This window comes from Penicillium bovifimosum (genome assembly GCF_028826915.1).
Source record: "Penicillium bovifimosum strain IBT 22155 chromosome Unknown utg000006l_segment0_segment0, whole genome shotgun sequence".
Taxonomy (NCBI): domain Eukaryota; kingdom Fungi; phylum Ascomycota; class Eurotiomycetes; order Eurotiales; family Aspergillaceae; genus Penicillium; species Penicillium bovifimosum.
Window position 1 is genome coordinate 457215 of NW_026622715.1, and position 25349 is coordinate 482563.

A 25349-nucleotide genomic window follows, 5' to 3' on the forward strand; every position below is an offset into this window, starting at 1 on the left:
AAATCATGGAGAGCGGAACCGCAATGTTCCTCTCAAGAGGCTACATGTTAAATAGAATGCTCGTGAAGGTTTCGTGAGGGATTCCCAAGAAAAAGTCTTAACACAGTTAACATGTTACCTTCTTCCCCACCTGACTGACGGGCCTTCTACCCTGCTAGTAGATTTTGTTTTTAGAAAAGGAAGGGAATCGGTCTCGTCTCCGACGGAATCTTACGACGGAATCCTCCAGAATCCTTTCTGCTTAAGGCGATGTTCGAAAGGCCATGGCACATGTTTCAATGCTGGGTTCTGAGCCGTTATATTATCCTTTCGTAGGAGCCTACGCAGGACCCTTTGTCATTTAATTCTTCTACCGCACCATCCTAAAGATTTTCTTTGTTTGCAAGAATTTGTGGAGATGTCGTTGTAGATGAGTGCTCTCTGGAATGTCAACACTTGGGGTTCCAAGGGCCTGCCACGGGGTTCTATTATAACGCTACACGTGTCCGATAGGTCTTGCTAGGTATGAGAGCTTAAGGGCTGTAGGACGAAATAGATCAGCAGCAAACTCAATTTTAGGCCCAATGACTTGCCCTAGATGGTCCACAAGATTAAGATTTGAGATATATGACCTATATTAGCTACAAAACGGGGCACGCGAATTAACTAACTAGAGCAGCGGAATCAAAAGGTGAACAGATAGATGAGTTGGGTTGACGGAAACAAGGAAACAAAAGAGAAAAAGAGCGGAACCAGGGGGTGTCGAAATACCCCTGAGATGCCCATGAGATGACCTTGATTTAGTTTGTCAAGATTCCTACAGCCCAGGAACTAGCAACCTCCTAAACCTGCGACAGTATACGTAGCCCCGTTCACATCTAAGCTGCCAACGGCCTGGTTCGAGCCCGAGATAATCTCCCAATCACAACCAAGCGACGAGGTAACCATGTTGCAATCAGCTCCAACATCATCCGTGTAATCATGTAGCACGCATTGGGCACTGGCACAGCAACACGCTGAATGACCGACATGACCAGGGCTTCCGCCGGAAACGCTATCAGGGTTCTTGTAGAGCTGAAAGGTTTTGCATGTTGCTCGACGTTCTGTAGAATACAAAGGTTAGCGCGTCTCGTTTGCGTTCTAGTAGTCGTTATTAAAATACCTAGGATATTTTCGCTTTGAATATTGGCAGGGATGGCAATGGCGCTGGGGACGAGCAGAACAAGGGTAAGAAGTTGAACGTTCATAGTAACTCAAACACGTGTCGGATATAGTGGGAGGCAGTGAGTGCTTCGAGGAGCGTGTGAGAGTAAACCGATGTATGTAGGAAATTCCGTGTGATTTTGTGAGATCAAAAAATTGTCGGGTTAGTGCTCTGACTGATATTACCGTAGCAAAGGCTCACAACTATATATACTAAAATTATGGGTTCTAAGGTGACGATAAGTGTCGGATTTCCTTAATACCGAGACTTGCTAGTACGTCAGGTGATTTAGTGATTTAGTGCCACACACACAGAGGTCGGGTGGGCGTTTTGTGCTTGTTGGTCACTGCCTCGTGTTCGGGTTGGGGTTCGGGTAATGTAACTTAGGTTCCACTACAGTGACTGTTCATAAGTTTCAACATCCCCTTGGCCCCACATATATACCGCCTGTATTAAACGCACTATTGAACTTCGTATCTCTCGTATTTCTCACTGCTTCAACGTATTTTGCCTCTTTTATTAATCTTATATTTTACTAAAGATAGCATCCCGTCGTGTGCAGGCAATACCGAGAGCCAAGATAGTATACACAGTACTAGTTAAATGGCATGGGGTTTCAAAACCGGCAAATTGTGTAATTAGGTGTGGGTCTAAAAGGAGGTGTTAAGATATCTGTGTCATTCTCATGGCGGTGGCGGCGGGTAATTGACCGCCTTTGGCAATTTTTGGCTTAGCGATACGTAAAATGAACGCATCTACCGACGACCATAGTAAACAGAGAGATAGGTTTTTATTGTCCTAAGTTTTATCCGACACTTTGCGCCCGTTACTACTCCCTAATTGAATAATTTCGGAATTCGTTTACGACGATATGAGGTTAGGGAAGCGGAAGTGTCCTGAATACGAGAAGGATTTGTTGAAACTAACATATAGAAAGGGAAAGGCTGCCAGTTCATAACATGAACCTCATGCTGAGTGCGTGATCTAGGGGCTGCTTGAAAGACCTGTCACAATATATGACCTTACGAGTATGGCTATGTAGTCATATCTAACCCTAGTAAACTTTAACAAGCATGGAAAAAGACAAAGTCCCAGTTTACCACTCTGCCTGCTTTTATTGTCATTTCCTCGTGAACCTTAATTTAGAAAACCAGTACCACCTTCCTATTAAGCTATCGATTGCTCATCGGTCACATGACGGCGCGCAGAGTAAATATCAATTTAATATTCAGAGCGCTTCATTTAGAAGACAATTCAGGAAAAGCAGTCGCTCTGGATGATACTAAGGGAGGAAAAAAAGAGCAGATTCAGGTGGCTGGCTCGCGTAGTTACAATATACGGAACTAAAGGTCTAATTAAAGTTACGAATTTTGTGTACAAATAGGTTGAGATAGGGGAACTTGCCAGGAATATAATGTGGCCATTAAAATAGCTAATACCGTACAAAAGTACCTACTACAGTTACTCATAATATTCACACATATTGTCCAGAATTATGGTTTCTGTCATCTTGCTAGTTGGAGAGTTCAATACTACTAAATTTACCTATACACTTGTCGTACAGCTAGATTTCTCTCAACAGTCAATAACGTCGAAAAACGCATTCGCATGCGGTATTCGTCGCTATACAGCTGATCTGTGGGCTGCGAGAAGGGACGTCAACCTTCCAGGTCACTGTTGCTCAATCAGTTGCCTTTAGTGGCCATAATCAATTTACTTTTTCGCTAGTGATATCTCGCTTGGCTTTGACGCGAATCATGCAAATGCAGTGTAATCCTCTATATGAAAGCCAGATGGTCACGCATAGAGACGGTGGACACCTTGTGCATGCTTCCGAAGATGCGTCTCATGGAGAAGTTCTGCGGGCAGCTTTGCAGGTTTATAAACCGTCTTTTACTACGTTCCTTTGTTTCAGAGTGGGTACTGCCGAGGTGCTGAACATTGCACAAATCATGGCTCCACTATTCGGGTGTCTTGAGCGAACGCAACGCCCCACGAAATCTTTCTGGACGTTTCGGTCCATATGCGGCGCCTCCGGGAATCCGGCGGGATTGTAGCTCGGTGGACAGGCCTATCCAAGTGTGTGGCGGTCAACTATTTCCTCCATCAAGGGATGATTTGGAGAAGGTTGCATGGTATACGATAGTATCTACGAAGTGATAATAGCCGCAAGGCTGAGGTGGCCATCCATCCGCAAGCACAGTCTGGCCTCATCCAATGCATTACTCTACCACCACGCACGGGCGCTAACCACAATGGCTAGCCAGAGAAAGTCGCACGTCTTCCGGGTGACAGGCACGTCGAGGGAGCTGCCCGATGGAGATCTCAAGACAGCATTGCAAGAGGCACTCAATAACAACTTCGCCGACGACGAGAGATCGCATATCCAGGCGGAGATCACAATCGTGCCTTCATGCTACGACAGTGACACACAGAGGGTGGCGCTGGTCCAATTTCGCGGTGGGGTGCCTCAGTTCCTCCATGAGCTGAGAGTCGACCCTCTGGGAGACTGGCAGGTCGAGATGGGAGACAATGGCATCGACTTTGACTGCCACTTCTTTGGATTTACCCAGCTCTACGCGCCAAAGGAGAATGAACCAGTGGTCGCCGAGTAAGGAGCTGTGCCATTACTCATATAGAAGATTCATACTACCTGATAATGTAAGACCTTGCGACAAGAAAGAAGGTGAGCGAAAGAAGCCTACTAAAGATAGGGGCCCTGAGTGAGAAGTGAATAAAATCTATATTTTGCTTCGCATGCAGAATTTGGAAAAACCCAGAAGACTTGGTTTTTATTCAGGGGCCCATGCCTTAGGACGGGATTCGCGGGGTGGGGTTTTCATGCCTTAGCGCCCCCAAAACCGGCCGGGGCAGCTCCGCGGAGCTGAGGCTAGTAAAAGTCAGGGGAAAGTACCACACGGAGCTAATTCCACTTGGAATGGGTATCTCATGAGCGCTTAAGAACCCTGGGCTCCTCAAAAGCCAGTCATGTGAAGGCATTCTTAAGAGCGATCTGTTTTCGGATTTTTGAGATAAGTGATTGTCTGATTCATTCTTATTAACTTATTTACAGAAGAGGGGTAGCCCGTCTTTATATCTCGGACCCTAATCCACTCCATAAGCTTAGCCGCCGTGATATTCAACATGCACCAAGACAGAGGGTGTCCCTGTCAAAAACGGCCCCACCTTCCGTGAACCTTGTCATAGACTACCCTTTACTACCGCCTTCTCGAATAGCTATACCGCTTAATACTGGCCTTTCATTGGTTGGCAGGCTCGTTGGCGGTTTAGGACCATAATTGCTTGTTCCTTGGACCGACGTTCAATAGTTCATGAAATCCCCCACGCTTCCGGCCCAAACCGAGTGACCTTCAGGCAAAGGACATGCTTAAATTTGGTTTAATAGATTTCAATAAATTCTATGGTCGCAAGTCTAGCCATTTAGAAATGTTTAAAGCAATATAAGTCTAGTGTGGCTTTCGATAGCCCAAACAAGTATTACGAGGCAGGCCGCCAGTAACCTGCGGGGAGTGACAACAACCAACCAAACCCTCAAAAAACCACAACACGTAACTTACAGGAATCGCGTGTGACCAATCAAAGCACTAACTGATAAGTTCCCAGGAACAAAGTGGAGCACTGTCAAGGATATAGATGGAAGCATGCGGAACGGATAGAGATATGATCCGCACGGGACCCACATGGTGTACATGAGTTCCCCTGAACGCGAGGAAGCTACCTTCCTTTTGCTTCCTCGCGCTACGTCTTGTATCTAGAGTCAATTATAGTTGTTCTTAATATTGATTGTTTATCTTGAAACACTATCCACCTCTATGTATACGTGAGACCATCACAAGCACGTTCAAGAACAATTACACAGGGACTGCTCAGTGATCAATCAGGGTGATCAAGGACAGCGTGTCCTCACGGCAGAGGACATCGGGTACCTAGAAGGCATCTATGTACTGGATTTCCTCTGTCGGGTGGATCCCAAGGTCACATTCGCCTGAATGATCAGGGATCGATCACAGTCTCATGCATGAGGTGTCGTTTTTACACGCTCTTGTCTTGCTCCTGGGAACTTATCAGTTGGTGATATGGTTGGTTGTACGTGATTCCTGTAGGTTTCGTCTTTTCTGAGGGTTTGGTTGGCTGTTGTCATCCCCCGTAGGTTGCTGACGGCTTGTCTCGTAACACTTTGCACTTCGCAGTTCACCTTCAAGTCAACGTAACCTAACCACTCAGGCCAGGAGACACTGTTTCTATATCTTTAAGGGCCTCAAAACACCCCAGGGTAGGAAGACGATCGTGGAGCCACGTGACGAGAGCTTTCGACCTGACGCGGGCTGTGTTCTGAATTCCTGCTCTTCCCCCGTTCGTGTATCTCCAACCCCACTGGTTTGCCTGAACTGTGAAACTCCCTGCGGGAGTGTCAACATGACATTCTTGACTCGGGGTGCCAGAAGCCTCCTCAAAAGCCAGATTTCTCATTGGAACCTGTCAAAAACGGTCACATTCTCCACGCGACGGCTCAACCCGAACATCCACCGCCCATCACTTCACAATACCACACCACGGGCATGCGTGAAGAGGCAAATACTTCAATTCCTTGCTATATCGCTATCGTCTTCATCACCAGCCAGGATGCTCGACTCCAAACGTACTCCATCCATCCCCTTCTACCATAATGAAGCCGATGTCATCGAGAAGAACATGCTCGACGACGGCTTCCGGACATGGGGCCTCGTCATCTACAGATGCACTTACAAGAGCGACTCTGACTGGAAGGAGTTCATGCGTCGCTTTCTCTATCATGTGAGAGATACGCTCGAGTATTACGACGGCCTCGATATGCTCGATTCATTCGTGCCTACGGTGATGGATGACAAGACGCGTTTTGATGGCGTGACTCCATCTATTGTGCGTGATTATTTCAACCAGTGGGCGCGTACTACGTGTGAAACCGAGCAAGGCGTTCCGTTTGATCGTGCCCAGTGGGCAAATACGGCACGGTATAAATTCTGTATCATGGTTGACGAGGAGGCGTTGCAGTCAGTTCTGGACATTTCACCTGAGGATGTCGTGCGTTATAATGACACCGGCTTTGTGGTTCTGGTTAATGGCAGGTGGGAGCCGCGATTCCTGGGTGAAGAGGAATTAGGAGGTTATACCAGTCCGCCGCAAGAGAATAATTTCGAGCCAGTGCAGGGGTGCACGCTGGAAGATGTGGGCTGGATGAAAGTGCGCTATGATCGGGCTCAGATAGTGGCCTCTGCTTTTATGCGCAATTGTCTTGACTGGGAGCTGCAGTATAGGCGTCCTCCTGAGATTACTTTCAACTGCTGATCTGATCTGACCTTTTCTCTTTTCTCCTGTTTCTTTCTTATCTTGGAGCTGGTTTTACTAACTAACCTACAGTAAGAAGCAATACACCGGAAAAACGTCCAATATAGACTAGTGTGTCTCTTGGCGTTGGAGCCTGGAGAATCAATCGAAGAGTGTAGGTGGTCGCACCAGTTTCGGGACGTACTGTAATCATAGGGTTGTCCGTTGCCAATTCTACCTGAATACCATAACGATGTCCTTTGCCGACCCTTGGCTCCATTGGTAGACCACTAGGCCAATGAGTCTCTATACAATAGAGGCACACTTAAAACTGCAGGCAACGTTCCAGACCTGGGACACCAGCGTCGCTCTACACTCAGGCTGTGCTTAGCTGGATTTGCGGTATGGCAACGATTGCTTGCATCTCAAGGGCTTCGCAGTTCGCAGTTCGCGGTTTTGAATAGCAGTTTGGTTACAATTCCCCATTTACGTACTGGATCGTCAGTTAGCCTGGAGAGTTAAGCAAAAGTGGGAGTGTCGGCGGTTTGGAGTTCGCGGTTTTGAGTTCGCGGTTCGGAACTGTAAGACCTCGCCTCCACTAGGCATCTTACGCAATATTTAAGAGCCAATCCTCCCCGAAGAGACCGATGTGTATCCTGGACTGACAGCTCAACCAGGACCATCAGCATTAAGCAAGCAAGCCTGTTCCTGACAAGGGATAGGGCAGGTACGTCTTTCCTTGTCAATTCCGTTGGGTAATAACTGCATGATGTCTAACCCCAAAACTGGAGCATACAATAGGGTGTTACGCAAAACAGACGGACAACGAGAGAGGCAAGCCTATTCTCTCTAACTAGTTATTTGGAAAGAGCTTTCGCTGACTACTAGCTTTGCTGTGCATTCCTCACAGCGAGATAATACAACGCAGTTATGCTTCGAATCAAATGGCTTTTATTGGAGGAAGTGGGCCTCGCGAGTGCTACAAATTGAAATAGTCGTCTCGCTACGGTGACTGTACTTTGAGGATCGGAAGGAGGACCGAATTTATCTTGTACTGACGTGGCAAATCCAGATACCATCGAGTCCGGCGCATGTCTTGGGAGACAATGCCTGAAACCAACCGAAGTGCAACGTGCATTGATGCCTGAGGCACCAACTGGGTCAAGAGATGAGTAAGCTGATAAACAACCAGACGGACATCTTCCCGCGAAAGCACATTCCCTGCGCCAGCTGGCCCCCCCACTACTCTGTTGACTCAGTTTGTTTCGTTCGGTTATCTGCTGAATAGTTCTTTCAGAAAGGGATGGAGGAAACAATCGCCGAATTACGACGTCAGGTTGAAGAACAACAAAGGCTCCGAGAAGCGGCTGAGCGCCGCCAGGAAGAAGCTGAGCGCCGCCAGGAAGAAGCTGAGCGCCGTGAAGAGGAAGAGAGACAGGCGCGAGAACAGGCAGAGCGCCGCGAGGAGGAAGAGAGACTGGCGCGAGAAGAGGCAGAGCGCCGCGAGGAGGAAGAGAGACTAGCACGAGAAGCGGCAGAACGGCGAGTGCAACCCAACTCACTATTTCGCCTCCTCGATCGCTGCCACAATTCTCTGTCCCAAGCGATCCAAGTTGAGGCAGATGCGACCCTCACGACGCAGGGCGACGCGGCCGACCCAGTGAACCGACTCTACCCCAAGCATATCGTCCCTTGGCTTGACTTCCCCCGGCTACAGGAACAAGTCTGGGAGAAATTCGACCGCGCCGCTGCCTTTACCGCGCGCCCACTATTCCCTTCTGATGCCCAAATCGATTATGTCGTTACGAATATCCAGAACAAGCCGATCTACTCGGAAGCGTCTCTTCGGAATTTTGAGCGAGACACGGTGGATAACTTTGTCGAAAAAGTCATTAATGCTTTGCGAGACGATGAACCCCTTCGACAGGAGTTTGGAATCCAAGGCCGAGTCACCTTCTACGATCGCGCGAACCCATCGGAGACTTCGCTGGAGAACAGCTTGGAGCGAATGAATCTTCACGACGTGCGTACACCCCGGCGGCCGGCGGACACTAGGCATGGAAGGGGGAGAGGAGCGGCGCAGAGACAGAAGAGGGATGGGACTGCACGAAGACGCAACCGGCGCGCCGACCAGTTCTGCGTGCACCTTGTGGCTGATGAACAACACATACCAGTTTATGCAGTGGAGTTCAAAGCGCCACACAAAGTGACAATTCCCGAACTGGTGGCGGGTCTACACCAGACTGATCTGGCTCGCGATGTCATTGACCAGGAAGGTGACACATTTGAATTTTATGCCACCCGCCTCGTCGCCGCCGTGGTCACTCAGATATTCTCGTACATGATCGACAGTGGAATTCGATATGGCTACATCTGCACTGGAGAGGCTTTCGTTTTCCTTCATATTCCAAAGGATGATCCTACCGTTGTTCAATATTTCTTGTGTATCCCGAATCAAGATGTGCAAGCGGACGATGAATTGCGTCTCCACCGGACAGCCATCGGTCAGGTGCTTGCGTTCACCCTTCAAGCGCTGGCCGTCGAACCTCCTACTCAAGAATGGCACGACGCGGCACACGATAAGCTAACGACCTGGAAGGTCGAATATCTCGACGTGTTGAGGGAAATTCCCGAAACTCTCCGTAAAGACCCGCCGGCCTCTAATTATCGGCCCTCGCACTGGAAACGAGAGCGGAAACGAGATCGGAAAATACACAACACACGCTCTCGTGCTGGCGCTCGTTGTCAACCGGGCGCATCTACACCGAAGCACTCGTCGACTGAAGGCAGCGGCAGTGATCAAGAATCGCACTCGCCATCTACCGCGGCAGCATCGCGCAGCCGATCGAGCCGTGGCCGAGGCAACAACCGCCAATCAACTAGGGGAAGCGAAAGGGCACGAGCCGACCGGGACAACAAACAGACTTCTCGAAAAGACAGGCATTCTACACAACCATACTGCACCATTGCCTGCATCCGCGGCATGGTCAACCGTGAACCTCTGGATAAAAAATGCCCTAACTGGAAACTCCACGGTGGTCAGAGACACTCCATGGGACCGCAGGAGTTCAGACGCCAGCTTCATCGTCAACTTGCCCGAGATCGAGATCTTGGATTCGAACAGCTGCATGTCTGTGGTCGGACAGGATACCTCATGAAAGCCACCCTCCTTTCGCGCGGATACACTGTGATCATTAAAGCCACGACTGTGGAGAAGCAGCATCGCCTCCAAGCGGAAGTGGACAATTATCACCATCTCAGGAGCTTGCAGGGACAACACATTCCCGTCTGTCTTGGGGACTTTAAGCCTCGCGTTGCATATTGGTACCACGGCCAATTAATGGCCCAGATGATGATCTTGAGCTGGTCAGGAACGCGGCTTCAACATGTCATCAATGATGGGAATTCTAGCTTCTTCCACCAAGAGCGCGACAAAGCTCTGGCTGTGCTCCGGTTGCGCGGAGTTATCCACTGCGACAGTGAGTGGCGTAATATGCTGTGGGATGACCTGAGTGGCCGTCTGGTCGTCATTGACTTGGAGGATGTGAAATGGTTGAAGCGCCCTCGGGCCCTTGAACCTATGTCTGGCAATACACGGCATGCTCGTGTCAGAGCAATGAAATATAAGCCTGGCTTGGAAAAGGTGGAAAATTCGCGATATGGCAGAACCTTAAGCTTCTAGCTGTCTATCCTAACATTGCAAGACATTACGCCACAAGACCTCGAGACCTTTCTATTAAGATCGTTAGTTAAATAGGCATGTTTGCAAAAGGAGCCGATTGCTCGACAGGCTTGAGCGACGAATTATCCACATGATTTTTCCAGGTACGCTGCTAGAGATACATCCCATCAACCATCCCCTGTCGACCGAACTCCTTCGAAAATTTCTTATTCGATTCCGAGGCTAACTCCAAGAATTTATAGCTCACTTGGTTGCCATCCGCTTCAGCAAGAGCATGTGCGATTGCTGCGATGTTTTTGATCTAGTTCATGTTAGTCAGCAAGTGAGAAGTGCACAGCAGCGCTCTGGAACCCACCTCTCGTCCATCTAGAGCTAAAGACTCCAGTCGTCGGAGGTCGTGTTCCTCAACAACGGCAGGTCCTTGCATCGTACATGCCTTGGACAGAAACGTTGACCAGAGATCTCTGCGAAACTCTCTCGTCAAATTTTCATACTCGACGGTCAAGTGGATCCGGCTAAGGATTGCATCGTCAAATTGGATACCCCGATTCGAAGTCAAGAAGAGAACTCCTTGATAATATTCCAGCTTTCGTAGGAATATGGTTACTAGTCGATTGTGGTTGTCATGGAGCGCTGTGCGGCTTGCCATGAACGCGTCCGCTTCATCTAAGAGCAGTATAGCATTAAAGTGCTTCGCGATTTTGAAGATGACTTCAAGCTGTGCTTCAAGCGCATGAGAATCTCCGTGGTCAACAACAAGTTCTCCTGCGGATATCTGGCAAAGTTAGTAAGGCCACAATCTGCGCGACGAAGATTTCATACCGAATAGAGGGGGAGCTTGAAATATTCCGAGGTCGCCTCAACCGTGAATGTCTTTCCGACGCCCGGTGGGCCACTAGCATGAGTTAGACTGGACGTCTTGATATAGTACAGACGCTTTGCCGACATACTTCAGAAGGATGTTCAGTCCTTGGCCCTTTCCACCAATAACGTCGTCAAACGGTACCGTCGGTATCAGACCCAAGCGTGTTTTCGCCAATGACAAGAGCATTGTCTTGGTCTCTGAAGGGATCTGCAGGCAGTCGAACGATCCGGGTGACCAATCTACGTCCCGAAGAGCACTGACTGCGCACTCCACTGAAATCACATTAGCCGGACACTAAAGCATTGTCAGTAGTGTCACATACAGAACATTTTCTCCTTGAAGCTGAAACAGCAAACTGTTGGACAGGCGACCAATAAATCAGCCTCGCTCAGCTTTTGTGCATCCACACCGTCTCCTCGCATTTTCTCCTTCTCCCGCTCACGGTCCTCCATGCACATTGCACCTATGTCAATGACTGCAATTCCATCCTTTTCCTTAACCCCTCGGTCGCGCAGTGACGGTCGGGAGTAGTTTGGCTGCATTTCATGAAAGAATGCGGCGTCCACTGCCACTCGACTGTTGACGTTGACTTTGATCGCCTTCCCCTTGTTCATAAAGAACGCACTGCCGTTACAGTGCCGAATGTGCGAGCCGGCCAAATCCCGAAACTTTTGGCCTCTTTCAACCAAGTCTTTCCGAACTTCCTCATGCCTTGAATGACAGCGGAGAGGGAAGGCCTCAAGGCTCTCGATCGGCCTTGAACCCCGGAACTTTGCGACACGCAAAAATATTCCGGCCTCGCCGAACTTGACTCCGTCATAATCGATGAATCGGCACTCGAGATTCCACCACGTCTCGTCATTTTGTGTCATCTCTTCCCCCGCGTCGAATCTGACACATCGTGGCTCTTTTGTGCCAATGCATGTGGTATAAACATGGCAACCGGGCTTGCAAAGCGCCCAAAGAAGGTCATAAGTAATATGACCGTGCTGCAACATTGATTCGAGACGCTGCGAGATAGAAGCATATGCTTGCTTGAGGTGGTCGATGAGCAGGCGGAGATGCTCCGCATGTGCCGAGTCATGGTCCGAGCTGTTGTCCATGTTCTCCGCACATCTGTCGAGCTCTGGGAGGAAATGGAAAAGGACGTTTTGCTCGATCTAAATCCACGTCAGCGTTCTCTTCGAGATTCTACTTAGTGCCAATTACCGAGGGCTTGTCCTCCATCAGGCTGATGGCCTTGATGCCGTGCAAAACCACACGCAGGATGTCGCGCAAGCCTGCCGATTTAATGTCTATGTACGGCGTCACCTCCTCGGAGTTCCGTTCTAATCATACTATTAGTATTGTTTCGGTCCGTCACGCAGGGGTCTGACGTACCGACACGTTCACGGACAACGAATGCATACTCAGCATAGTCGTCCAGATCAGTGCTGGTCTTCGTCGGCTCGGCTATCTTGTATTTACATGCCTCTTTGTCCCAACTGGACCTGTGTCAGCAATTCCCGAACAAGAAACGGTCTGATGGCTAGCTCATACGTTTCCACGACTGTTTTGAATTGGGATGCCGATGCCCATTTCTCAAACGATTTGAACTCATCTGGAGTAGTACAGATTGGACGATAGAGATCGATTTCATCTGCCGCCTGAACAACCTCTTCCTGTTCATTGTTGGCAAGGCCAGACTGAGCAGGATTAGTTGTCACGAAGGGTCCAACTGAAGCACCTTCATCGCTGGTGAGTTTCACCAGCAACTGCTTCAGTCGAATCATATCGGGGGCTGCCGGGGACTGGTCCTGGGAGACAGGAGTGTTTGGAGGTTCTTGGTTGGCAAGGTCGAGCACGTTTTCAAGGAACACACCAAAGAGATGCTTAAGATCCTTCACGATAGCCTGAGACGCGGTTGTCCCCTTCGTTGGGCTATCTGGGGGCGTCAACCCTTGGTGACAGGGAGAGGAAGTCTTCAATGCCATGTTGTGCAATTTGAACAGCTAAGAAATATCGGTGCAGTATGGGAAGCTGGTATGAATTGTCTAAGAGATTGGAATGCCGATGATGAGCAGAAAGGTCGATGAGAGCCCGAGGAATTGCTTCTTCTTATATGTTCGTATCCTTTCGTCCATGCCGATGGCGTCCAGCGGTATGACATTGTGCCGCGAGATACACGATGGACGCCTCGAACATGTTCGATTGTTTAGACACCTTCCAACCTAGGTATCAATAGCTCGACAGGCGTGCATGATTTGCTGTACCCGTTATTCCGTGCGCAGCTAATGTAACTCCTTCTATGTCTGGTTATGAGTATTGGCTCGTGCATTCTCTTATTCAGTCGTGCTTGCTCTTATTCACTCGTACCTGCTCTTGTTAACTCGTGTCTGCACCACACTGGTTCGTGCAACGTGTGGCTATTTTTTGGTCTTTCCCTTTCTATGGCACAAGTATTCATCTCGTAAAAATCTATACTCAGATTAGAAAATACGCTTGCTTGGCCGCATACGTTCTGACTTATTCTTAGTTCGTTAGATAATCCTTGAACAGATTCCCAATTCGTTGAGCATGCGCGGCTGAGTTCAGTGATTCGATTCGGCACGAGATCAGCCTTTAACCGTGTCCCTGACTGAAAGGTCCACTCTATGTATATAGAACACAATCCTCTGAACGGAAACACACTCTCACGCAATACAACGCCATATAGTGGAAGCCCTCTCTTGGCTAGATACGTAATGCTGCCCGAATTGCTCCCTTCCGATCGGGCTGGTCTGGCTTTGTCAGGTCGCAACAACCGAGCCCCGCCGACACCCCCCACAAAAAAGCCCCTCACCACTTTACATTCATACCCCTTCCAACTGGGGACGTATACAGTCTGCGTTGCTGTTCAGGTTCGACCGAAAACCTGTCATCCTTCACCCATCTGCTTCCGGAATATTAATCTGGCCCTGTTCCCCCAGTTAAAGTGAAATCTACTCGTGAAATCAATCTCCAACGATTCACAAAAATATAGCAGCACAGTTAGGTGGCTCCTCGAAGATTATTCTGGACAAATTCTGAAGACTTCCCAAGTCATGGCTGAGAAAAGTGAAGTGATAACACTGGATGCCGCTCCTCACGACGATGAGAGTCTTAGGAAGATGGTCCAAGAGAAGGTGGGAAATGTCCTGCATGTTTTAATCCTCCTACTAAAGTAATAAACAGGTGAAAAGAAATGTTACCCTCGACAAAAATTGGACAGTCGGCGTCAACCTTGAAAGCATAGATCCTTCAATACCCGCGTTGCTTTTAAAGAAAGATGGTGCATGGGGCGCCGTTAGGGTCGACACTAGCCCTGTGTTGAATGAGGTTTCAGGGCCAGGGATGGACCCTGGAATTGCCTTGATTCTCGTCAAACCTGGCGAAACCTGCAGGTTTTATCAAAGTCCTTCAGTTCGATACTTCCGTTACGCCAGTTAGATCCCGCGCGACTCGAATGTATTCGACCAACGCCTCACTTGCTCTAAGAGAAAGTTCAATGCGTGCGGTCCGTTCTGAGGAGGAGTCGAGGTTTATATCGATCCATGGCAATGGCGATCCAAATAAGGGACACATCAGTTTCAACCTTGGCGAACCAAGTTCATACTTTTGGAAAAAGTTCAAAAGCTCCGTGAACCCAATATCGACAACCGTGGGAGGAGGCTGAGTCGTGGAAGAGTTATCCTTCGGCATATCTGCTACATGTATTAGTGATCTTTTCGTTGAGGAGCGACTTGAACCTTACCTGCTGTATATTTTTTTTGGAATTCATCGTTGCAGACTTCCTTGGCCTTGATGATAAGACCATTCGGGCACTTGCGGATGGTTTTCCACCATTGACGCACTTCTAGCACGGTTTCCTCCGAGATTCTTGCCAACCTCGTGATACTTATCGCTGTAGCAAAGAGGAAGAAAACCTCTTGTCCCAAGTGTCGGAGAATGTCAAATAAAAGCTTTCGCGCCCGTAATCTTCCGAAGCGTTGTGCTTCGGACAACCCAGCCAACACAGGACATTCAAGCAAAACCAAGCATAACTGTAGTCGCTCATCTTGATGATGGAGCAAAGGTCGGTTCTCTTCATCGAAAGTCTTTAGTTCCTTTTGGAGAAGCTGCAATACTCCAATCTTCGGCCGAGCCGTCTTCCGTCGTCCCGATGACGTCATTATAATTGATAGGAAATATGAGGGGTGGGTGAGTAAGAAGTTGCACGAGGCAGTCAGAGTGGATAAGAGAATTGAAGGGGGAAAAATACTAAAGTAGGACAGATGGCGAGGGTAACGTAAGGGTGAAGACGAATATGTAAGAGTGAGGACGAATCTGTAAGAGTGAGGACGAATATGTAAGAGTAAGGACGAGGACGTAGGAGTGAATAAGAGAGGGGTTGGGCGGTGGCGTATCTTAAATAGAATTTCATGCCCTAGCTGCTCCTCAGTAAAGTTCTCTTATTGGTCCGCTCACATAGCTCCATTCTTTACGTCTATGTTGAAAATGGCGCATTTGCGCTCTTCAAAACAAAACCCGCATGGGCATGGTTTTGATTCGCGGACGCCTGTGCAGAAACAGCATGTAACTAACAATGTGGCTCGAAAAAACCCTTGCTGCCACGTCAGTATAGTTTGATTGGATGGGGGCTGCCAGGCAAGTCACCCTTGGGGCAGTTGAGCCTTGCATAATAGCAGCGGCCTCAGACCTGCGCACGCATCTGATTTGTTAAGCTTAAGCGCCCTACTAAATCCCCTCAGTCCGATTTCTTTTGTAGCTAGCCGCTGACTTGTGATGTGACAGCTGCATAAAGAGGTTTTAGTTCGGAAGATTCTCTCACGTTTATAAAAGCTGGCCCCTCGACAGCTGTGGTGAATCTTACCTCCCAACTGCTTTTCTCAGCGACCACTTGAACTAGCCAACATTTCGTCAATTCTATTCAACAGAGCTGTTGTAACAATTTACTATCGTGAATAACAAGACAAAGCTTCAGTCGCAAGGTAGATAACTCTTCCCTGTTCTGTGAGAAAACACTTGTTGACAGCAACCAGCACCATCAACCACATGCCGAACAAGTGGAACAAAATCAAGGACGCCGTCCTTCAACATGCAAATGGTTACAAAAAGCTAGTGCGACCAAGTGTTGCCCTCCACAAAACCGCTTTCCCGAAGACTGCGGCAGATCTCGAGAGTCTAGGAGTGCGTTTCGACTTCGCAGGCACTATTGAGGAAAACGGGAAGAAATTCCACAGATTCCAGGTTCAGGTAAATTCGGGTAACAAGATCCCAACTTCCTGGAAGCAGTGGAGACAAAAACACGAAAAAGGGACACACGGAATCGTTGCAACTGTCAAAATCCCCGACGGTGGCACTAAGGAAGATGTCCAGGCGGCTCTTGACGCTGTCGATAGTGAGATCGACTAGATAGATTCTCCCTTCTCGGAGGCATAAGACATGTCGAGTTCGCGCATCCCGGTGATGAGGCCACTTTTGTATCTAATTTGTGCTCAGTCAGCATCCGAGGCCATTTACCTCAGGATCTACCCAGAGCACTTACAGTGGTGTTCCATGAGTATTTGACCTTGGGTGCTTCGGGCCCCACTTCAGGGTCTGACCGTCACTTTAGACAACCTACTATGTTTAAATACGAAGTTGGGCATTACTAGCTATTAAATTGGATTGAATTTCCCGTTTCTGCGAGGCAATATTTGAAGTGGACCTAAGAAGTGGACCCTAGACCGAAGTACCCAAGTTCAAATACTGTATCTGTCGCTTTGCGATTGGCCGGATGGGAAGAATCCTAACTTTTACCGACAGGGTCACGTTTGTGCTGAGTAATACGCATGTTAGCCAGAATTCGGCTAGGTAACCTTGGAAGTACCCTACTGCAAATAATAATAGCAGCTTGGGAGCAATCTTGGAACTGACAACCATCTGCTTGAAGATGCAACGCTTTTCGAGATTTTTTAGTCCATACTCGAAGCCATTAGCCAGGAGGATGTCCTCTATGGGTGGTAAGCCTGATCTGTTCGAGTACACTTCTGGGCGCTTTTTGTGAGTCGTGACGGCGGTTAGCCGTTGAACGCGTCAATTGCGATAAACTGACTTGCTGCGTCAAATAGATTTAACGAAGAGCTCCGCCGCGCTGAACGCCGTATTCAATTCGACGTGGATGCTCTTGCAAGAGCGGCCTGCCATTCTGTCGGTCGACATGTCAATGACGTGGCCTCGATCACAAAACTCGCGGAGGGGGGCTTCAACCGTGTCTTGCAAGTCACCTTCGATGACGGATATGCAGTTCTTGCAAGGCTACCGTACAAGACGACTGTCCCGAAACATCATGCAGTGGCCAGTGAGGCTGCTACACTCGCACTTCTGCGTGCTCATGGGGTCCCAGTCCCAAAAGTCCTTGCGTATTCTCCAGATCAGACAAACGCCGTTGGAACCGAATATATCCTACTTGAAAGGCTTGAAGGAACACCCTTGAGTGACCAGTGGTTCTCCATGGATACCAAAACTCGGGTCAAAGTAATGAGACAGATTGTTGATTTGGAGAGACGATTCATGAGCATCCACTTCCCAGCAAGCGGAAGTCTTTATCACCGCCGTGATCTCGACGGTTCACAACACTTTATCCCAGTCTCGGACGATATCGTCGTTGGCCCAACTGCACAACATGAATGGTGGTATCGAGAACGGGCCTCTCTGAAGGTTGACCGCGGCCCATGTAAGTCTTCATCCAGGAGTGCCTGTTTTCTTTGGGGATATTGACTCTGAGCCAGGGAACACCTTTTCTGCATGCTTCGAAGCACCCGCCAAGCGCGAGATAGAATTCTGTGAAAGATTTGGCAAACCACGCCTACACGTCGAAAGATACCTACGAGAAATACACCGGTTCCAAAAACTCTCACCTATTCCGTACCAACGTCTTCTTACCAATTATTTAAAGTTAGCGCCCTACCTCGACGTCCCATCCGGCCACCGCATGTCTCGCCCGACTCTTCGCCATCCGGACTTTTCACCTAACAATATCCTGGTGAATACGTCCAACGACGTGGTAGGGATCATTGACTGGCAGCATGCAGTCATTCTACCCCTCTGCCTGTGCGCTGGAATCCCCGATCATTTTCAAAATTGGGGCGATCCATTGTCCGAGACATTATCTAAGCCAGAGGTCAAATTGCCAGACAATTTTGATAAACTCAGCAATGAAGAACAAGGAACTGTTCAAGAGATGATGCGGAGACGGATTGTCCATTTCTATTATGCTGCGTTGACCATGAAATCCCTGCCGGATCATTTTGACGCCATCAGAACCGAAAACTGTATGCTTCGAGCGAAGCTTTTTCATCATGTACAGGCTCCCTGGGAAGGGGACTCTGTCTCATTGAAGTATGCCATGTTACAGGTCCTCAAGAATTGGCCTATGCCGCTGGATGGAGGAGCACAAACGAGATCTGTTGAGTGTCCAATTCAATTTTCTGGGGAAGAGATGCAGAAGTGTTCGGAGGATCATCGCCAAGAACAAGAGAAACTACAGGAACTGGGCGAGATGAGGGATCTAATCGGGACAGATGCCCTAGGCTGGGTTTCAGATGAGGATGAGCTTGAACGGTGCAGGGCTATCATCCAGAGCATCAAAGACGGTTTGACGGAGCATTCAAGCACTGAGATGGAGAAAATTGCGGTCCTTTCTCATTTTCCTTTCGATGATCATGAAGAAAATGCGTGATAACTTCAGATCTCGATCTTGATGGATAATATTTCTTCATTATATAGGGTTTTGCGGACATCTGAAGATAGCTGGTCCCGAATTTGAGCAACAGATGATCTTTCACGGCGATTCGCTCGTAGAGATGTAATCCTCCGGAGAAAGATTTTGAAAGGGCATTAATGAGATATATAGTTACTAAACCTTCAATTCAAATGAACGAAGCTATGATCGGAGAAAGATGAAGTGAAAAACCGACTGTGTGGTGCCTGCCCATGATGCAAGGGATGCCCTTCTCGGACCTACATAATTCCGGACCCCGGACTGAGCACGGGAATTCCTTACAACGGTAAGTGCCCATGGAAACGACACAATCTAGGCATGGGAGCTATATTTATTGCTCCTGGAAGCTCATGAACGTTCCCAGGTGGGTGGGACTAGAGATGGGTTCTGAACCGCGTGTCACCTATAGAATCATCACAAAATTATCATGCAACAAGATTTCTTTAACTTTACCACCAAGAAAATAATGAATGGCGTCGTAATTTGAAAACTTGATGAAAGTGCCTGACGCTGAAGATATTAGCATGTTTAGGTACTATAATATCGACAGGAAACTTCAATGTTCCTCTTTGTGTACTTGAGAAGCGATCTCCCAGGGATTTGATTACTCACCTTCCTTCTTATTAGTCAAATAACTAGTTAACTAACAAGTTAGCAATGAGCTTTGACATCAGAATAGCTGAAGCAACTCAAAAGGCTCGTGGTTTCAAACCGCCAAACGGTCGTGTCCAATCAGCCTTCCGGAGAACCACAAGTCCCCACTATCCAGCGGTCGAGGACTACTCCCCAAGTTCTATAAGTTCGCGGTTCAGAACAGCGTCATTCGAAACCTCGGCTCTTTACATCTTTCCATGTGACGCAACGCTACTTAAAAGGGCAGTCTTCTCCCTCTCTAACAGGATCAGGCGAGAATGGCTATCTTGCAAAAAAAAGAAAAAAACCTTGCCTTGGTCTTGACGCTTGAGATGGAATCGCGCATAATGACCTTTGCAGTTTCAAGACCACGATCAAAGATTCCCCATCTAGAGACAGATAGCAGCCCAAGACATAAGCTGCAGGATGTGAGCTTCTACGAAAGGCCATGCTATCCTTGTCTTCACATCCAACTCCAACCGTCCGGGGGTTGTGAGATAGGGCGTGGTATTGGCATGGTAAAGTTAATCTACTCCGTATTGGTTGTCTTGGCGATAGCGCTTACAACCATCACTATAAGTGGCAGGTTGATCGGATATGCCGGATCCCCTTGGACCCATATGTGGCCAGTCACCCCAATCGAGCCATCATCATCTTGCATAATAATTACCGTACAGTGTTTATATTTACCCAACCACGACGTGAAGATTTGGCCATACTCTGTTGCCTCACCACAATCCAACGCGGACGACGGGGAGCCATGCCGCGACTTTGGGGCCTCAGACCAGCCAAGGAAATCTGTGCCTGTCTTTATATCTCGTTATGTTCGCACCATCCAACCCACCTTGACGCTTCCCCGCTGTTGGCTGCGAGCGTGCCTTTAGATACGGCCGACCAAAATATCGATATTGTGCGTCGGGGATAAGCTCAAACCCCTCCGAGTCCCTTTATACGCCTTCTGACCTGCCATTATCAGGATCCGGATCTGTACCACGCCGATAGCAAAGCTGGCCCCGAAGATTGGATGTCGCATGTGATCGCATGAACCTTGCCGAAATTTTCTGACATTCAACATTGCCTAGGCAAACCACTTTCGATCGGATCTTCGATTTATTAAAAATGGCAGGGCGATAAGACGCAGTCTACATTGGATCTCCGGCTGTCTTGAAGCTAACCTTATCGGAGATGTACCAAACACTTCGGTCGGATGAGTACCTGTAAGTCAGAGAGCTATGGAAGTTAATATGGACACACAACTTATCATTGACGCAGTATCCCTCCAATGACCAACAGTTCGAAAGTTACGATGCTGGGTATGTCTGGGCGTCTAGCCAAGGTCGCGACTCTCACTAACCACCCTTCCAGGCACCTTGTTGCTCTTGCCATGAGTCAGATCCGACAAATCCGCTGTTTTACTCGCCAGTAGGCGACTCCCCAACGGTACGAGACCTCACAAAAGTCTATTAATTAATAAATATACTGTATGCGGCCTCACTGACCTAGCGCACAGCACATCCTAGACATCGGAACCGGCAAGGGCACTTGGGCGATGTAAGTAGGTACCATATTCCCTCTAATACCAAAACAATTTCTGACCAGACTCAGCGATGTTGCTGACATGTTCCTGGCAAGTATTCTTCCTTGTTGTCTTGTAACCATACGACTAACGCACCGCAGCCACTGTTCGGGGAGTAGATCTTTTCCCACCTCCTGTCAACTGGGTACCGCCGAACTGCGTTCTAGAGGTTGACTATGTGCTACGGGAATGGATATGGAGTGAGAAATTTGATTTGATCCATATGCGTCATATGACCGGATCTTTTAGTCCTCCGGAGTGGGATTTGGTCTACAAAAGATGTTATGAGTTAGTATCGTGACAGTAGAGTCATATCCACCTTTGTGTTCTCTTGAAAACCTGACGTCGATAGCAATCTGAGGACTAGCGGGTGGATCGAACAAGTGGAAATGGGCTTCGCTGTCCAGAGTGACGACGACAGTCTATCGCCCGATAGCGTTGTGCTCCAGTTAGGTCCAACCATAAGTTGGTGCGGAGCGCACGCCGGCCGGCCCTGAGACACTATCGATACCATTTCCAGCAGCATCCGAAACGCTCGATTTGTCATGTACAAGTGGCTGATTGGCCCATGGCCCAAAGGCTAACAGTCAAAGGAGGCTGGCATGGTCAATTTCCAACACTGGGTAGCCAGTATGGAGGGATGGTGTATGTGGCTCCTCACCAGGTTTGGCGAGCCGTAGCCCTGGACCAAAGAGGAGGTCTATGTGTATGTAGCTCAGCTACATAAGAAGCTACAAAACCCACGTTTGGCACAGGGGTGTAAGTTCCTAGCTGGTCATTCTGTCCCGTGTTCGATTCTGGACAACGCTCTCGCTGACTGTTGCCATAGACGAAGAGTTTGGGCACAAAAGCCTGCGACAGTGACGGAACTCTGAATATGAAGAAGGTGCTCTGCTGAGACTAACAATGGAGATACGGTGACGAGGTGAAAAGGGAACTTAGTAGTAAGCTATTGGTAAGGTTGACCGCCTGTTTGAGTGATATTTACGACCCTAACTCCGAATAGAGCCGATCGCGGCCGGACTCACTGAACACTCCATTGATGGTGAAGACTGGATTCTGACAATGCTTTCTGAATGCTTGCAATCCTCTCGAAATGATTTGTAACTTATGCTTACTCTCTCCTGCTCAAAATAGAACCCGTAAAATTGAAGAGCCTTTGGAACTCCTCAACCAATTTTCACGGGTTGAAACTTTAAAGGGGGCACTTACCCTCTTAAATGGCTTTAAGGAGAAGGACACCTGTTGGCTGGCAGGCTACGGGCCGATGCCCTGAATTATCCCTCAGGCTACCGTAGCCTGGGACCGTAGGGAGGCCCCGTTATCACGGAAGGAAACATTCTGAAACCGAAGCCGACCTTAGTCCCGGAATTTCATAGTATGTACAGCACCACACTGACGACCTAACCACAATAGGGCTCGGAGATATGTCGGCCACGATGCAAGAAAATCGCGCATCCAGACGGGATTGAGTTAGCGTCTGTCCCTGAAGGGAAGTCCAGTCTACATAAAGGCACAGTCGCGAAGGCGTGATAAATCGTCGTGGCACTTGGATTCTACCACTGTAACCCCAACAAGACAAGCTCTGTCCAAACAGAAAAGGAACCCCTTCTGATTGGAAACAGATTTTGAGTGCGAGGAAAAGCAAATTGAAAGGACAAAGGGAGCCAGGGCACATCATCTCAGGTGATTGAAGGAGAAGGGATCCTCCCGTATATTGAAGATGAGCCAGTCACAAGCCATCTGCCGGGCCTCGAAGGAGGTCGAGCTGCTGGATGGCCCAGAAACGACTGAAGCCGATAGAATGAACGTTGCAGACAGCACAGCCGTCCGTCTTCCGCAGGCAGCTTCTCCCTCAGTGTCCCAGGGAAGTCACTCAAGCCCTTCTCACGGCTCCAGTTTGGCCATGCTGCGAGAAGCCGTTGCATTTGCTTCCAGCTACCTCCAGGTGCGGCTCAAAGAAGGCAAGAAACCTTACAACCCATTGACTAAAATTGGCCGCTTCAATCATTACATCGTGGATCCCTTATTCCGTTGGCATGGGCGAAACGACCGGATAGTGGCCTCGCAATCCCTCGGGCGAGTGAGCATGCAGGGAGAGAACCGTTCGGTGTTGAACGGCGGGAGTCACAACTACGCGGGGTTGTATGAACTGTCGCCACAGGATGAACAGCTGCAGCGGAAATGCCTGAGCCATCTGCCCTTCGCGGATGCCGAGGCTGTCCCGCTGCTCAATCAAAGGATGGTCGATGGTCTGGCGAGGTTCTTCAACGCTGACTGTTGCTACGCAACGACGACCGGCTACCAATCGAACGTGCTCGGGATACCGGCCATTGCTCGAGACAATTCGCTCATCGTGATGGACGAGAAATGCCACAACTCGATTTTCACGGCGTCGTACATGTCCCGAGCCGGAGCCCGCAAGAGGTTCCGGCATAATGACATGGCGCATCTGCAGTCCATCCTGGAGTCAACTCATGGGGAACACTCTGATATTATCGTGGTCGTGGAGGGTCTTTACAGGTGAGCTACCTTCCTTCCCGCCTGCGGTGCAAATCTGTCTTGAGTAACCACTAACACCATCTCCCTTGGGTTTAGTATGGATGGGACCATCCCACCGCTGGATCGCCTGTATGGCCTCAAAAAGAAATTCAACTTCACCTTATACGCGGATGAAGCACACTCGTTCGGCTCGATCGGGAAAACCGGAGGAGGTTGTCTGGAGATGTGGAACGACCAACACCCCGAAGCTCTGGTCCCTGGCGATGTGATTGACGTTCGCAGCGCTGTCCTGTCCAAGGCAGTCGGCGGACTAGGCGGATTCGTGTGCGCCGCTGCTCCGTTCCAGGAAGGCCTCCGCCAGCGGGCAGAGGAGCTGGCGGAGCGAGGCGAGTCACTCACAACCTCCACCATGCTGCAGACGTTGTCGATGTTGCGCCAGCCGCGCCGGTTGGTGAGCCAGTTGCACCGCTTGCTCGATCTGTCTCGCTTCTGTCATGAAGAACTGGCCCGCCAAGGGGTTCACGTTTATGGCGATGTTTACGTGCCCATGCTCCCCGTGTATGGTGGCCGACCCAGCAAGGCGGCGGAATTGTCTCACGTTCTCCGTCAGCAGGGGCTGGTGGCCTCTCCGGTCAGTGCTCCTGCGGTCGAGATCTGGGAAAGTCGAGTGCGCGTCACCTTGTCCGCATCGTACAGTGATGAGGACGTGAACGCCTTGATCGACGCCATTATCACCGCGAGTCAACGCATCGGACTCAGCAGACCAACCAACATTCCGCGCCAAATGTACAGATGCGCGCCGAACCCGGTGGACATGCGGAAGCTGCAGAGGGAGGCTCAAGAAGCGCACGCATACCTCAGCCGCATTCTGCAGCAGCAGATTGAGCAGCCTGTGGCGACACAGCGTTCTGGCATCTCCGCGGCGGAGATTGCCGCTGGCCATGCTGCCCGCCAGATGTACGGTCTCGGGTCAGGCAGTGCTCGGTGGATTCTGGGCACTTTCCCACCACATCTCGAGGTCGAAGAACTCACAGCACAATTGACACGGCAGCCGGCCGCGCTGACCTACCCGGATTCCGACTTGGGCCTCATGTCGACCATTGCCGGCTTGTGCCGTCCGGTGATTGCTTGTCGACGACACTATTTCCTGGTCCCCGCGAATCTGCCTTCGACCGCCGAGGAAGGCTTTCGGGTGGCCACAAAGAACTCGGGAACCGTCTGCCTGAAGTACGCCGATCGGGATGCCCTGGTCCCGCTGTTCGAGGCTCTGTCATCGCGCAGCGCGACTTATCTCACACTCTACCTGGACCCGGTGGTCGACGGTGGCTACATGGATCTGATGGCTCTCGCAACGCAACTGGCGGGCAAGAGGCGCATGACCCATGGCATGACGGTCCTCCTCAATGACACCAACGGACTAGGGCGCCTGGGGCCATCCCAGCTGGGGATTGCGTCCGCCGTCGACCTCGTCCGCTTCTCTCAGATCCTTTCCGCCCGGATTCTGGTCAGTGAATCATTCTACAGGGCCTTCAGTCTGCCGGGCGGTTATCTGGCCGGAGACCCTACGATCATTGAAGAGCTGCGCTATACCAGTCGCTGTTACATGTTCACCACGTCTCCCCAACCGTTCGTGATGGCCATGGTCAGGGACGCTTTGCATGGCCGGTTGAGCGCGGCCCCAGTTGAAGAGAGGTACACGATGGCCATAGCCACCAAATCCAGACCGGAAAGCGTGCGCAGTATGCTGCGTCGCACAGTTCACCGGCTGCCACAAGAACGGGCGCCCTTGCTCGCGCTTGTTCGTGTCAATGTCTGATCCCG

The 25349-nt window shown here is 49.6% G+C and overlaps 10 protein-coding genes across 10 annotated transcripts; 7 read left to right on the forward strand and 3 right to left on the reverse strand.

Moving 5' to 3' along the window:
• Window positions 1-810: 810 nt before the first annotated feature.
• On the reverse strand, window positions 811-1226 carry N7515_007804 (uncharacterized protein; the record flags this gene model as incomplete). Its single annotated transcript, XM_056668548.1, has 2 exons — window positions 811-1082; window positions 1142-1226. The coding sequence occupies 2 exons, from the start codon at window positions 1224-1226 to the stop codon at window positions 811-813; spliced, it is 357 nt and encodes a 118-aa protein (XP_056518378.1).
• A 2212-nt stretch (window positions 1227-3438) lies between these two features.
• Window positions 3439-3798, forward strand: N7515_007805 (uncharacterized protein; the record flags this gene model as incomplete). Its single annotated transcript, XM_056668549.1, has 1 exon — window positions 3439-3798. One exon carries the CDS (start codon window positions 3439-3441, stop codon window positions 3796-3798), a length of 360 nt encoding a protein of 119 aa, XP_056518379.1.
• A 2029-nt stretch (window positions 3799-5827) lies between these two features.
• On the forward strand, window positions 5828-6529 carry N7515_007806 (uncharacterized protein; the record flags this gene model as incomplete). The annotated part of the gene is made up of 1 exon (XM_056668550.1): window positions 5828-6529. One exon carries the CDS (start codon window positions 5828-5830, stop codon window positions 6527-6529), a length of 702 nt encoding a protein of 233 aa, XP_056518380.1.
• A 1282-nt stretch (window positions 6530-7811) lies between these two features.
• Window positions 7812-10190, forward strand: N7515_007807 (uncharacterized protein; the record flags this gene model as incomplete). The annotated part of the gene is made up of 1 exon (XM_056668551.1): window positions 7812-10190. The coding sequence occupies one exon, from the start codon at window positions 7812-7814 to the stop codon at window positions 10188-10190; it is 2379 nt and encodes a 792-aa protein (XP_056518381.1).
• A 151-nt stretch (window positions 10191-10341) lies between these two features.
• N7515_007808 (ATP-binding protein) lies at window positions 10342-13028 on the reverse strand (the record flags this gene model as incomplete). Its single annotated transcript, XM_056668552.1, has 8 exons — window positions 10342-10491; window positions 10546-10965; window positions 11013-11085; window positions 11141-11327; window positions 11378-12215; window positions 12265-12383; window positions 12436-12539; window positions 12595-13028. The coding sequence occupies 8 exons, from the start codon at window positions 13026-13028 to the stop codon at window positions 10342-10344; spliced, it is 2325 nt and encodes a 774-aa protein (XP_056518382.1).
• Window positions 13029-14768: 1740 nt separating this feature from the next.
• N7515_007809 (uncharacterized protein) lies at window positions 14769-15224 on the reverse strand (the record flags this gene model as incomplete). Its single annotated transcript, XM_056668553.1, has 2 exons — window positions 14769-14806; window positions 14867-15224. The coding sequence occupies 2 exons, from the start codon at window positions 15222-15224 to the stop codon at window positions 14769-14771; spliced, it is 396 nt and encodes a 131-aa protein (XP_056518383.1).
• An 883-nt stretch (window positions 15225-16107) lies between these two features.
• On the forward strand, window positions 16108-16467 carry N7515_007810 (uncharacterized protein; the record flags this gene model as incomplete). Its single annotated transcript, XM_056668554.1, has 1 exon — window positions 16108-16467. The coding sequence occupies one exon, from the start codon at window positions 16108-16110 to the stop codon at window positions 16465-16467; it is 360 nt and encodes a 119-aa protein (XP_056518384.1).
• Window positions 16468-16987: 520 nt separating this feature from the next.
• On the forward strand, window positions 16988-18775 carry N7515_007811 (phosphotransferase family protein; the record flags this gene model as incomplete). The annotated part of the gene is made up of 3 exons (XM_056668555.1): window positions 16988-17097; window positions 17166-17770; window positions 17826-18775. The coding sequence occupies 3 exons, from the start codon at window positions 16988-16990 to the stop codon at window positions 18773-18775; spliced, it is 1665 nt and encodes a 554-aa protein (XP_056518385.1).
• Window positions 18776-20635: 1860 nt separating this feature from the next.
• Window positions 20636-21319, forward strand: N7515_007812 (uncharacterized protein; the record flags this gene model as incomplete). The annotated part of the gene is made up of 7 exons (XM_056668556.1): window positions 20636-20667; window positions 20723-20763; window positions 20874-20890; window positions 20961-21001; window positions 21056-21081; window positions 21128-21226; window positions 21276-21319. The coding sequence occupies 7 exons, from the start codon at window positions 20636-20638 to the stop codon at window positions 21317-21319; spliced, it is 300 nt and encodes a 99-aa protein (XP_056518386.1).
• A 1430-nt stretch (window positions 21320-22749) lies between these two features.
• Window positions 22750-25344, forward strand: N7515_007813 (PLP-dependent transferase; the record flags this gene model as incomplete). The annotated part of the gene is made up of 2 exons (XM_056668557.1): window positions 22750-23549; window positions 23625-25344. The coding sequence occupies 2 exons, from the start codon at window positions 22750-22752 to the stop codon at window positions 25342-25344; spliced, it is 2520 nt and encodes an 839-aa protein (XP_056518387.1).
• Window positions 25345-25349: the final 5 nt, after the last annotated feature.